General features: G+C 35.8%; 1 protein-coding gene across 1 annotated transcript; it reads left to right on the top strand.

The window, feature by feature from the left end:
• The first annotated feature begins 1,445 nt into the window (after nt 1–1,445).
• On the top strand, nt 1,446–3,320 carry LOC126678837 (aspartic proteinase NANA, chloroplast). Its single transcript, XM_050373750.2, has 2 exons — nt 1,446–2,275; nt 2,347–3,320. Exons 1-2 carry the CDS (start codon nt 1,638–1,640, stop codon nt 3,188–3,190), a joined length of 1,482 nt encoding a protein of 493 aa, XP_050229707.1. The 5' UTR covers nt 1,446–1,637; the 3' UTR covers nt 3,191–3,320.
• The last annotated feature ends 11,599 nt before the right edge of the window (nt 3,321–14,919 follow it).

Below are 14,919 nucleotides of genomic sequence, written 5' to 3'. Positions count from 1 at the left end.
ATTAAAAATTATTTTTTTTGATAAATGATGATTATATTAGCACTATCACAAGAAGCGGTAGGTAAAAAAAGAAAACGATTATTAGAACCTCAATTATTAGGGATCATTTTTTTTACATTTTAGAATATATCTCACTTGAGGGGGTGAGAGTGGGGGAGGGACTTTGTAATATGAAAGTGATAAATTGTGGTTTCGTTTGACCTTTTCTTTCTTTCGAAAATGATTTATTTGATATTTTGTGCCAAGTTGAGGGGGTGAATTGATCCTTTGTTCTTAATTAATTTTCTATTGTTTGTTACACTATAAAATTGAAAAGAAGAGATGGTACTTTTTTTTATAGAACTTTAAAATTACGGGATTATTTTTATAACATCTCCATTTATACCATAAACTGAAAAAAATTAGGGTAAATTACTAAAATTTTCCTGTGTTTTAGTGAAATACACTAACTCATCTCCTGATTTTTATAAATCCATTGAGACCCCTTAGATATATTATATTATTACACACATCTGATAATTTTTTCATTAGTCAACTCAATCAAATAGTTAGATTTGATCCTTAAACTTAATTTTTGTCCTGTTTTATCCAAAATTGTTAATTTTCTTTTTTAAAAATTAAATTAATTATTTATTTTTCTAAAATTATAATAAATTAGATAAAATAAAAAGAAAAATATTTTTTAAAATTTCAATAAAAATATATTTATATATTTAATGAAAAAAAGTCTAAAAACATTATGTAACATTTCAACATATAAATTATTAACTAACTATATTGATGTTGAAAATATTAGTTTTTTTTGAAAGAATCATTTATTAATTATATTGATATATAGAAATTATTAAAATGTGATAAACTATAAAATTAAAATTTATCATATATATTCATGTTCAATAAGATTTATAAACAGTCACATTTTAATAATTTAGTCTTTAAAATGTTATTTAATTTTTTTAGAATTTTTAATAAAATTTATTAATAAATTTTTCATTAAAATCTTACATCATATTTTAATTAATTTTATTGTTATTTTAGAAAAATAAATAAATAAATAAATTTATTTTTTTTACAATTTTTGGATGAAATTGGACAAAAAATAAGTTTTAGGGTCAAATCTAACCCTTTGACTGAGTTGACTAATAGAAAAATTATTAAATGGATGTGATAATATATCTAGAAAAAGCAGGGGATGAGTTAATATATTTCATTAAAGCACAGGGGTTTTTTTGTAATTTACCCAAAAAAACTTTTAAGAGAGAAAGAATTGAAAGGGCAAAAAGCTTATAACCAGTATCCTACAACAATGTAAAAGAAGCTATGAAGTAGCAGAGATTTGCGCTGACCTTGTAAGAAAAATAAAATAATCCATTTAGGACCCATAATAATAACAGTTCACAATAAAAGAAATTTAGCCAGCCAATAAAGAGATGTATGGTAAACTAAGATGTGAGAATCCCCGCATTTGCAGCTCAGAACATCCATTATTGTCTTAATTTCCTTTATGACGAATCACTTATCTGCCATGCATTTTTCTTCCTTCTCTTCTTTTTTTCCCCTTTTTTTTAAAAACAAAAATTGTTAGCATTCATCATCGTTGGCCATAGGCATTTGGCTGTCGGTATTAGGCCATCGTAATGTCGGGCCCAAATAACTTTGTGCAGTTGTTGCTCTTGATCTCTTGCTGTAATGTTGCGGTGCTATTTTTTCAGGCCGACGCAACTTTTGAATTTGAAAATGATTCGTTCAATAATGATAACAATAATCATACGGGAGTTTGGTTTGAGATGCTGCATAGGCATTCTCCAAAGCTCAAGTCAGAAAGCGAATTTCTTGGACCGCCGAAGAGCAGACTTGATGGCATGAGCCAGCTGTTCCACAGCGACATGGCCAGGCGCCAAATGATTGCTTCCCTCCGACAGGGCAAGAGAAGAAAGGCCTTTGAGGTGAGCCAGACAGCCCAGATTCCGCTACGGTCGGGTGCAGACTCCGGACTGGGACAATATTTTGTATCAATTCGGATCGGAACACCTCGCCCCCAGAAGTTTATTTTGATAACAGATACAGGCAGCGATCTGACCTGGATGAATTGTGAATACTTGTGCAAAGATTGTCCAAAGCCCAATCCTCACCCTGGAAGGGTCTTTCGCGCTAAAGATTCTTCATCATTTCGCACAATTCCATGCTCTTCTGATGATTGCAAGATTGAGCTCCAAGATTACTTCTCTCTCACCGAATGTCCTACTCCAAACGCACCCTGCAAATTTGATTACAGGTATTCACAGTTAATTCCTCAACTTCCCATTTTTATATTTAAATGTCTAATTCATTCACGTTTTTATGTAGATATTTAAATGGCCCGAATGCGGTGGGAGTCTTTGCTAACGAGACCGTCACAGTTGGACTTCACAGTCACATGAAGGTAAGGCTGTTCGATGTTCTGATTGGGTGCACCGAATCATACAGCGAGGGTAGTGGTTTTCCCGACGGGGTGATGGGCTTGGGTTACAGAAAGCATTCTTTAGCTCTAAGGCTGGCAGAAATATTCGGCAACAAGTTCTCATATTGCTTGGTAGATCACTTGAGTTCGAGTAAACATAAAAACTTCCTCAGTTTTGGAGATGTCCCAGAAATGAAGATGCCAAAAATGCAGTATACAGAGTTACTCCTTGGTTACTTAAATGCATTTTATCCTGTAAACGTCTCAGGGATCTCTGTGGGCGGCAGTATGCTTAATATCTCATCGGAGATATGGAATGTTACGGGTGAGGGAGGAATGATTATTGATTCGGGTACCTCCTTGACACTGCTAGCGGGAGAAGCTTACGACAGAGTTGTGGATGCTTTGAAGCCTGTGATTGCTCGATACACCAAGGTAGTGCCTCCTGAGCTGCCAGATTTGAACGACTTGTGTTTCGAGGATGAAGAATTCGACAAGGCCACCATACCGAGACTGCTAATTCATTTTGCGGATGGGGCTATATTCAAGCCCCCAGTGAAGAGCTATATCATTGATGTGGCGCCAGGGATCAAGTGTGTTGGAATTGCGAGGGCAGATTTTCCAGGAAGTTCTATATTGGGTAACATAATGCAGCAAAATCATTTTTGGGAGTACGATCTTGGAAGGGGAAAATTGGGCTTTGGTCCTTCTTCCTGTGTAACGTCCGACTCCAACTCGAAGCAGCATTAGAAATTAAATATTCTTTCTTGTTATTTTTTATTCAAAACTTAAATTACTCTGCCGCGACAACTTGGCAGAATAGTACATTTTATGTAACCATATATAGTATGTGAATCAACTTGGAGGACTTTCTTTTCTATTTTCTTATAATTATCTTGCCCTTTTCGTGCACCAATTTTGCTAGAGGCGAAAGGATGACAATTAAGTTGAGGAATAAATTCTGTTTTCTTTTGGTTTGCTTATGGACCTACTCATATTAAGGTCCCTCAATATTATGTATTTAGTTTATTTGGTTTTTAAACTTTCATTTGGTCTTATCTGGTCCCTAAACTTTACATTTTTAGTTTATCTAGTTTTTGAACCTCCATTTGATCTTATTTGATCCTTGAACTTTACATTTTTTAGTTTATCTGGTCCCTGAACTTTCGTCCGTTTGAAGACCCGAGGAAGCAAAAAAATCAAAGTTCAAGGACCAGATATATTGAAAATATAAAATTTAGGAACTAAATAAAATTGAATAAAAGTTGAAAAACCAGATAAACTAAAAATATAAAATTTAGGAACCTTTAAATGAATTAATCCTTTTCTTATCATCGAGCAACTTGGACGGCGCAACTCGGTTCTTCCATTTCCGACATCCATTGAAATTTTTGGCTCGGTTAGAGAGCTAACCCACAAACGTTCAAGGTATATATTTCAAATATGATTTTGGTTGAGTTTTTCGATGCTTATGTTGAGTTTTAGTGAGTTGGATTTACCGTTTTGGCATGTGGTTAGGAGCTGAGTTTGAGGGTTGTTTTGGCAGTCGTTTTAAGCGTTTTTCTAGTCGGAAATTGAGCGTTTGGCGTGTGTGCGTGTCGGAATAAACCCCGAGCAGCTTGGTTCTGCTTCGAGAAGCAGAACCTTCTCTGTACAACAAGCAGAAACCTGCTCGCGGGGCTGTTTTTGGGGTTGTTTTGCAGTCCCCAAAACAACTCTGGGAAGGAAGTTTGAGTGCGTTTTTTGACCCCCTACGCGTATTGGATGAAGTTTGAACCCAATCGGAAGTTGTAGAAGGTGTTGTAGGCTATAAGAATGTTGCATTTGTTTAGTAATCGGATTGTTTTAAGTAAGCATTTTGATAACCTGAAGTTGGCTAGAAAACACATTTTGGAAAAGTTGGGGTTAACTAGAAACTTTATTAGCTCGATAATTTATCGGTTATTCAGATAATGTTTTGATTTGAGATTAATAATAATAGTAGGAAAAGTGACTTAATAAATTACTTATTGTTTTAACCCGATAATTGATTTATTTTAGCTAATTTGGATAGCTAATTAAATAATATACGGAAAATGTTATTTAACGTACTGAAAATGTTATCGTCTTCATTATCTTCATTTCATTTTAAGATAGAAAATTAAAACCCCATCTCTCTAAAAACCTCCATTGCCGAAACCCACCTCACCATCACCATCAAACCTTCATTTTCTTGGAGTAACTTGGACGGCAGAACTCGGTTCTTCCAATTCCGACATTCGTTCTCGGAAATTTCGGCTCGGTGATAGAGCTAACCCAAAAACGCTAAAGGTATATATTTCAAATATGATTTTGGTTGTGTTTTTGGACGGTTATGTTTAGTTTTAATGATTGAATTTTCCGTTTTGGCATGTGGTAAGGAGCTGAGTTTGAGGGTTGTTCTGGTAGTCATTTTAGGCGTTTTTCTTGTCAAAAATTGAGCGTTCGGCGTGTGTGAGTGTCCAAAACAGCTCAGGGAAGGAAGTTTGGGTGCGTGTTTTGACTCCCAACATGTATTACATGAAATTCGAACCTAATTGGTAGTTTTAGACGGTGTTGCAGACAATAAGAATGTTTAATTTTTTTAGTAATCGGACTGTTTTAAGTAAGCGTTTTGATAGCCCGAAGTTGGCTAGAAAAGTGATTTTTAAAAAGTTGAGTTTAACTAGGAATTTTGTTATCTCGAAAATTTATCGATTATTCGGACAACGTTTTAATAAATTAATTATCGTTTTATCCCGATAATTAATTTATTTTAGCTAATTTGGATAGCTAATTAAATAACATTTAGAAAATGTTATTTAACATACGGAAAATGTTATCATATCTTCATTTCATTTGAAGATTGAAAATTGAAACCCTGCTCACTTGGCTGTTTTTGGGGCGTTCTGCAGTCCCCAAAACGGCTCTGGGAAGGAAGTTTGGGTGCGTCTTTTGACACCCTACGCGTATCAGATGAAGTTCGAACCTGAACGGAGGTTTTAGACGGTGTTGCAGACAATAAGAATGTTTAATTTGTTTAGTAATCAAACTGTTTTAAGTAAGCATTTTGATAGCCCGAAATTGGTTAGAAAAGCGGTTTTTTAAATGTTGAGTTTAACTAGCAATTTTGTTAGCTAGATAATTTATCGGTTATTCGGACAACGTTTTGAGTTGAGATTAATTATAATCATAGGAAAAGTGATTTAATAAATTAATTATTGTTTAACATTCGGAAAATGTTATTTAACGTACGAAAAATGTTATCATATCTTCATTTCATTTGAAGATTGAAAATTAAAACCCTGCTCGCTTGGTTGTTTTTGGGGCTGTTCTGCAGTCCCCAAAACAATCCAGGGAAGGAAGTTTGGGTGCGTTTTTGACCCCCTACGCATATCAGATGAAGTTCGAACCTAGATGGGGTTGCAGACAATAAAAATGTTTTAAGTTTTTTAGTGATCAGACAGTTTTAAGTAAGCATTTTTTTAGCCCGAAGTTGGCTAGAAAAACGGTTTTTGAAAAGTTGAGTTTAACTAGAAATTTTGTTACTGATCGCTTAATTTTGCAAGTGTACAGAATCAATTGTAGCAAGTAATACTCGGAGTGTTCCGAGGTCGAATCCACAAAGGATGAACTCTTTAAATGTTATTTAATTTAACTTTTGCAAAGTAATCGTTCTGTTAAATTTGTTTGATGTTGAAAACAAATAATTAAATAATATAAAGTGAAATAATATTTTGGATAAAATATTTAGATTTAAAACAACTAGGATTTCGGGTTTCACCACATTCGAGGGGAAATTTTATCATATGCAATAATACATCATAATAGCTTTTTCATGACAATTGTTTCTAAAATATGTTTGTTCCCTCTCTAGACACGAACTCGTGTTTAATTAATTCTGGATATTTTTCAATTACCATGTTAATTAATTAAACCCATTAAGCAAAACAATTAGCGTCATCACTATTCCTTAGACATATCTCTATTCTTAAGTAAATTGTGTTTAAATCTCTAGATCCAAATTCATGCTTCACCAATATAAGTCCTTCACATGAACTCTAAGATATAAACATAAAGGTAGCTAATTTTAATATTCATGATCATTATAAGAGATTAAAAAAAAACCTTGTTTAACAACATGTATGAGATGCACTAATACATAATCAAGACTTCCCCTTTAACTAGACTACATCGCTAATCCTAGTTTAAAGGTTTAGCAATCCATTGTTGTCACGACCCAAAATATTGAGCCGCAACCGGCGCTAGGGAACGGGAGTGGTAGCTCCAGAACCCGTAGCAAGCCTTAAATCACTATTAATTTTTCACAAATAATAAACAAATAACATAAAGCAACAGAAGCAAATATACATAACATATATACACAAACATTTACACTAACTGTTCAAAAACCTCGCGGGCTCTAGTTACCGTACCCTGTACGAACTGGCCTCGCGGTACTATATCCATCAGTTAGTGTATCCAACATATCACCGGCATCTGGTACTGTGCACAACATATAAAACACACAGCCTACAAAGACATATAAACAGGACAACAAGTAATCTGTACAATCAAAATGTACCGCTGTCTAGGCTACGACTCTGTCACACAGGACCACTACTGCAGCATTCACAGAAGTCAGATACTAAACATACACAGCTGACTTCTGGACTTCAAAATTGGCCTATAGCTAGGTCCACATACTAAGTACCTGAAAGATATCAAAGGTGATGGATCAGTATTTGGGAAAATACTGAGTGAGTCTGCAGTTTACTATAACGGTATTATTATAAAACGTAGCATCGCATTTCAAAAGAATATTAATATAAAAATACATATGAACAAGTACTCGATCCTTTCGAAACTAAAATCTTGAGACATAACTTAATTCACTATTATTCAAATCATCCTGATTCCAATAGTCTGACCCGGGAGCGTTCACATTCAACCACGTCAGTCAGAACATATCTCTTAATCCCAAAGTGGTGGGTCCAACCCACTGGTAGGTCCAACCTACTAGATACGGGGTTCAGGTTACACTGTAACCGAGTTCACTCTCGTATCGCATCCATATCATAGCTTTCATAATCAAATCATGCATGCATCTCAAATCATATCTCATAGCCAGACACGCTAGACTGACTCAATTACTAGTGATCACACAGCCTATTGACACCCAATAGGTAGCTAGTTTCGTTGGATCGTATACTAGGTTCTCGTACATAAAACTTAATCAAAACACGTAGCATATCAGCAATTCATATATATATATATATATATAGTGCGATGCATATAAACAGTATATATATATAATATGATATCAAAATAATATTAATCGATAATACACGAAAGTAAAGTGCAACTCACAGTGACCGCTATCCAATCAATGAGGTGATCTATGTAATGATAGGCTCGTACTAGACCTCGTCTGGTGCCCTCACTGCTCGCTGACGCGTTTGACACATTAAAAAGTCAAATACGCGTTTAGTACCTATAAGTGAACCTTATTCCACATTATTAAGTTCGCCACTCGCTTCACATGTTTTCGGAGTTCATATAATGTTTCTGGGTTGAGCTAGGTCGTGTCGGACCTCGACACGACCAATGGGGGTCGGCGACGGCTAGGCACATCGTGCCTAGCAGCTCTCACGTCGTGAGAGGGGGTCTCACGACGTGAGAGTCAGTCTCGCGTCGCGAGACTTGGTCTCGCGTCGTGAGACCTTGTCTCGCGTCGCGAGACACCGTCTCGCGTCGCGAGACGTGTCTCACATCGTGAGACAATGTCTCACGACGTGAGGCACTCGTTTTCGGCCTCTTCCGTCGATTTCTCACACTGAAATCCGTCCAACACAGTCCCGACATGCTTATATACGTATATACATCAAAACCCACTTGCGAAACGCTCAAACAACGATTTTTACTTGTTATACGTAATTTCGACTCAAACCGTAACGGCGCCACACCAAACAGCCATTTATTATTCATTTTTCATCATAAAAACGTATACCTCACCTTGTTTTGATGCTCGGGGATGGTAGAGGCTTGAATTCCGAAGAGATTGCCGCAAAAATCACTTTAATCGGACGACGAACGGAGAATCGGCGAACGAACGAAGTGAAACGATGATTTTGAATTGGTTTCTGGATCCTTCCTTATGCTCATCTGATTCATACCCCAAATTATATATATCATGGCTAAAATCTCCCTTTCATCCTTGTTCTATTCTTTTGTTACGAAATAACTTTTGAACTTTTTTTCGTTCGATTTAGTCCGTAATTAAATCAATTAACTCTTAAATTATTACTGTTACGTATTATTTATATCCGATAAACAATACGAATTCCAATATTAATATTTTCCTATCAAAACTTATAAATATCCATTTTTGAGACGTAGTGGCTAAATTACCACTTTAGTCCCTGAACTTTATTTTGGACTTTTCTTGATATTTTTCCTTTTAATTCCAATTCTAATTTTAGAATTGAAATATAACCTAAATTTTGCATAATTAGTTTCTCAAAACCGACCTACTTGAAATTTCTTTACTTTATCTCTTTCAGAAATTCTTCTAATATCGCCACTCTGGCGAATCAAAACTGGACACATGGTCCAATTAGCTAATTAAATATTTTGGGGTATTACATTCTTCCCCCCTTATAAAAATTCGTCCTCGAATTTTCATAAATTTCGTTGTGATCTTAAAACTATCCTTATACTATCCTTGACGTCTATAGTATGTTTTAGCCGCAGCCTTTTTCTATTATCTTAAACTCTTAGCTTTCTATGCACAGCTATAACTTCGTACTTGTTGCTAATCGATTATTTATCTTGTTCATAGTAGCTTTTTGCTGTTGCATAGTTGATAATCTTCTCCTTGTCACCTTTGTCCTATTCGTCATCTTTCTAAAATAGTGTGGCTCAAGGCGTATTGTTGATATCGCAATCCTGACGTCTTGTACGATTAATTGTAATCTTCCTTCTGATCATCACTAGCGTCGATTAACCTTCACTTAATACTCTATTGATTTATTATCCTTGATAATCCTCATTCTTAGTTGTCATCGGGTCGCGACTCATCTTTTCTGTACGCGACTAGTCACAACATATCGGTTACATCCTTAATGACGTACTTACCTCATTCATATTTCTGTAAGTATCTTCTTTTGTAATCATAATCTACGACTTTTAATCTTTATTATCATCTATCGTATCACCTTTCTCCCTTAACTGGTTATCGTCGTTTCTTACTTCTCTTTACCATTACCTAATACTTCGTTCCTTATTAACCAATCTTTTTTAACTTGCACTATGTCTAATACATTCACTTTCTCTTAACATAGCTAAACTTGATACATTTTTCATTATCTTCCATTTCTCTTTCCTTTGCTCCTTTAAGCTATCGTGATTTTCACGTCGTTCTGTTGGTCGTGATCCTTCATCTTTAACTTTCATCCTTAACAGATTCAGTAGATCCTTAATAATTTATTTACTTCCTTTATCGTCATTCCTTATTACTATATAAACAACTTTTTCTTTCGTCTCACATTTCTGTTTCTTACTTTTAACTAATTTTACGACTTTATTCTCACTTTACAAGGTGTCGTCTTAGTACTAGTCATGATCATTTCTTAGCTTATCCTTATTCTGTCTCACATCTTCTTCTTGGAGTGTTCTCGATCACTCTTAGCATTTAAATCATACTTGACTTTGCAATTTCCAAAATTAGGGAATAGTTTTGATTTTTGTTGTCCTACACTCCTTATGCTTCTTTAGCACTTATAACATGGTTCTAATTGTCTTTAAATACCTTGATCTCTTTATACTAATACCACCTCTCGTTCTTATGACATTGTGGCTTCTTAGATACAGTTCACTCCTATCTGTCCAATAGCAATGAAGTATCATCTTATCCTTTACTTTCTGTATTTGCTACGTCTTTCCTTCATTTATTATAGCTCCATTATTGCTGTTCTATTCTGATAATCCTTCTAATGTATCTCTAGAACTTTCCACTTCTCTATTCATCTTACTAAATCTTAAGGGTATATGAGTTTCCTCAGTATATTTTCTTTCATATTATTCACAATTCTTACATTTAATGACACGTATGCCTACACGTGTGTTCTTCTCCTTATACTAGAGCTTCATAACTTAGCTTTTCTCCTTTCTGCTGATGCAATCTATAGCTCTTAATGCTGATATTAATGACTTCACTTAATATCAGTCAATTAGCGTCATTATCTCTCTTGATCTATTTAATCTTAAACCTTCACTTTTTACTGGATTATCTTCTTTATCTTCTGTATCTTTTTTCTTTCGACTTCTGTACTTTTTTTTAATATTGACATCCATAAGGTTACGTATCCTTAAAATATCTCTCGATATTCCTCATTCATATTATCGTCTTTTCGTTCTTCATACTTCCAATTTTTCTTTTACAATTTTATTCGTATTTATTAAGAATCTTTTATTATTCGTCGCAGAGTTTAACATCTGAGTTCACTTACTCAACAAATGATTTCAAAACATTCTTTGGCTGGCCAGCTCTTTAAACTACTTTTCATAAATCGTTTGAAATCATCAATACAGTTGTAGCTCAGAGTGATGACACCTCTCATCACCAAAGAGTTGCTCAAAATCACATTTTTTTCCATCATTGTAAAAATATGATGCATGATCTATATTTTGAAAATCATTTTCTTATGCATTCCTATCATGATTATGCGATGTCATATACGATGACTGAGCACAATTGTACCTTGAATTTTTTAAAAAACTTTCATAATTTTCATAGAACGTAAATTTACTCCAGACTGTACACTCTGCGACTATAAACAGCTTTCTTTATACTTATTGGGTACTTTATAAATTTTTGTATTGCTGTCATTTTTCTGACTATTCTTCTGTCACATCACTTCTCTTTCCATATCTCCGATAACTCAATTCATTCTAAAACTTCTTATAGCCGTACTTATTATTTTCACCTCTTTACTATACTTGTATCATACCATGTACAAGTATAGGTATTGATACACATCACTTATAAGTGTAGGTATCAGTTCTTTCATATCAAATCTCCTTTCCAGTATTCCATCTTTTCTTTCACGACTTCTAGAACGTAACACAGGAATTACGTTCGCGATAAATGTATTATTTATCGTTTATTATGTTATTGCTTTTGTAAATTATGTTTATATATTCATTTCTTAAGCGCGTGTTTATCGGTATCGCTTCCTATAGGCCCTACCTATTTGAGGTATTATCCTATAGGTATATTCTACTCATTATGCTCTATCATGGCATGCAGTAAGCATATACACAACAATGCAACATATAAACACAAATACTCAAAGCATATTAATCATTTATACCTGGGGGTGCCTGATGTGGAACGCTAGGTTCCCTAATAACTATTCCAGTGTGTCGTCCCCTAACTCTTCTACCGGAGTTGCCTCCGCCTCTATGCATAAAGTAGGGGTTAGTCCTACTACCAGAGGATGGGTTGACGTAGTCCGGATGGAACTCACGCCTAAAATAGAAGGGTCGTACGGGATCGCCCTCCCACTCACGGTTAGTCTCAATCCTACGGGCCATCATAGTGAGCGTCCTAAAATGTTCACCTACTTGCTCATATAGCTCACCAAACTCGGGTCCTAAGCCGCCGACGTATCTGTGGTTGATTGTTCTATTATCTTCATTAAGGTCTGGAACTCTTTTGTCCATGCGCAGAAAGTCAAAGGAATACAGTCCCACTGGTAGTATTCCTTTAGAAAAGGAACGCATTTGCCTCCTAACCTGATTCAAAACCACATGCTCCTGACCTTTAGCTATCTCTGTATCCTCTCTCAAATTGCGGTATCTCCACACAGTGGACTAAAAATGTTCACTCCGATACTCCTCGACGTCTGACTCATCTGATAACTCTTCTTCTTCAAAGTCCTCCTCTTGAGGAACTTCTTTTGATTCTTCCTCTAAATCCTCCTCTGGATCTTCCTCGGGATCTTCCTCACTTTCCTCACTGTGCTCCATTTCAAGCGAGTGAGTTCTACCTCTAACCCTAGAAGAACTACCAATTTCTGATACTGACATGAAACCATTTTAATATATCTCAGATGATCTCCCAATGTCTATGTGGAATCATTTCTGGTGGACTTCAAATGGTCCGCCTACTTCGTTGTGAAATCCATTTTGATAAATAGGAGGCGCTTCCTCCGTTCCTCTGCAGCATGTGACTGAGCTCCGTTCTGCCCAGACATGCTGAAAAGAAACAGTTCCAAACGTCAACGACCATCTGAGCCCCCTTTTTCATTGCTTATCTTCATTATCATCTCATAAGGCATTACAAACATTAAACTTTCAATCAGTCTATACATAATTCATAAATATGGAATCACTTAATATTCCTTACACGAGCAATACACACTTGATTGCCTTAGTCGTTCGTATTTGCATTCATTAATCACTTTATTCGCTTAACTATCTCGGTTCGCGCGCGTTATATCACATTCTCCTAATAATGCACATATCAATCAAATGCAAACAACTAAGGTTTGACTCTCTTGCTGTAGTAGTTCCTAGGTTTACTTACTGACAAAGTTTCACAATTCAGACAGACATCCAAAACAAACTAGCTGTGGTAACTGGACCAACTGCTCTCAAACAATTATCAAAACAAACTTGCAGTGGTAACTGGACTAACCGCTCTGATACCAACATTGTCACTATCCAAAATAATGAGCCGCAACCGGCGCTAGGGAACGGGAGTGGTAGCTCCAGAACCCGTAGCAAGCCTTAAATCACTATTAATTTTTCATAAATAATAAACAAATAACATAAAGCAACAGAAGCAAATATACATAACATATATACACAAACATTTACACTAACTCTTCAAAAACCTCGCGGGCTCTAGTTACCGTACCCTGTACGAACTGGCCTCACGGTACTATATCCATCAGTTAGTGTATCCAACATAAAACCGGCATCTGGTGCCGTGCACAACATATAAAACACATAGCCTACAAAGACATATAAACAGGACAGCAAGTAATCTGTATAATCAAAATGTACTGCTGTCTAGGCTACGACTCTGTCACACAGGACCACTACTGCAGCATTCACAGAAGTCAGATACTAAACATACACAGCTGACTTCTGGACTTCAAAATTGGCCTCTAGCTAGGTCCACATACTAAGTACCTGAAAGACATCAAAGGTGAGGGATCAGTATTTGGGAATATACTGAGTGAGTCTGTAGTTTACTAACGGTATTATTATAAAACATAGCATCTAATTTCAAAAGAATATTAATATAAAAATACATATGAACAAGTACTCGATCCTTTCGAAACTAAAATCTTGAAACATAACTTAATTCACTATTATTCAAATCATCCTGATTCCAATAGTCTGACCCGGGAGCGTTCACGTTCAACCACGTCAGTCAGAACATATCTCTTAATCCCAAAGTGGTGGATCCAACCCACTGGTAGGTCCAACCTACTAGATACGGGGCTCAGGTTACACTGTAACCGAGTTCACTCTCGTATCGCATCCATATCATAGCTTTCATAATCAAATCATGCATGCATCTCAAATCATATCTCATAGCCAGACACGCTAGACTGACTCAATTACTGGTGATCACACAACCTATTGACACCCAATAGGTAGCTAGTTTCGTTGGATCGTATACTAGGTTCTCTTACATAAAACTTAATCAAAATACGTAGCATATCAACAATTCATATATATATATATATATATATATATATATATATATATATATATATATATATATATATATATATATATATATATATATATATATAGATAGTGCGATGCATATAAACAGTATATATATATAATATGATATCAAAATAATATTAATCGATAATACACGAAAGTAAAGTGCAACTCACAGTGACCGCTATCCAATCAATGAGGTGATCTATGTAATGATATGCTCGCACTAGACCTCGTTTGGTGCCCTCACTGCTCGTTGACGCGTCTGACACATTAAAAAGTCAAATACGCGTTTAGTACCTAAAAGTGAACCTTATTCCACATTATTAAGTTCGCCACTCGCTTCACATGTTTTCGGAGTTCATATAATGTTTCTGGGTTGAGCTAGGTCGTGTCGGACCTCGATACGACCAACGGGGGTCGGCGACGGCTAGGCACATCGTGCCTAGCTGCTCTCACGTCGTGAAAGGGGGTCTCACGACGTGACAGTCAGTCTCGCGTCGCGAGACTTGGTCTCGCGTCGTGAGACCTTGTCTCGCGTCGCGAGACGTGTCTCACGTCGTGAGACAATGTCTCACGACGTGAGGCACTCGTTTTCGGCCTCTTCCGTCGATTTCTCACACTAAAATCCGTCCAACACAGTCCCGACATGCTTATATACGTATATACATCAAAACCTACTTGCGAAACGCTCATAAACAACGATTTTTACTTGTTATACGTAATTTCGACTC

The sequence above is a fragment of the Mercurialis annua genome, linkage group LG1-X, assembly GCF_937616625.2.
Source record: "Mercurialis annua linkage group LG1-X, ddMerAnnu1.2, whole genome shotgun sequence".
NCBI lineage: Eukaryota > Viridiplantae > Streptophyta > Magnoliopsida > Malpighiales > Euphorbiaceae > Mercurialis > Mercurialis annua.
Note: the sequence above shows the minus strand (reverse complement) of the source record. Positions and strands in the feature narration are given on the sequence as shown.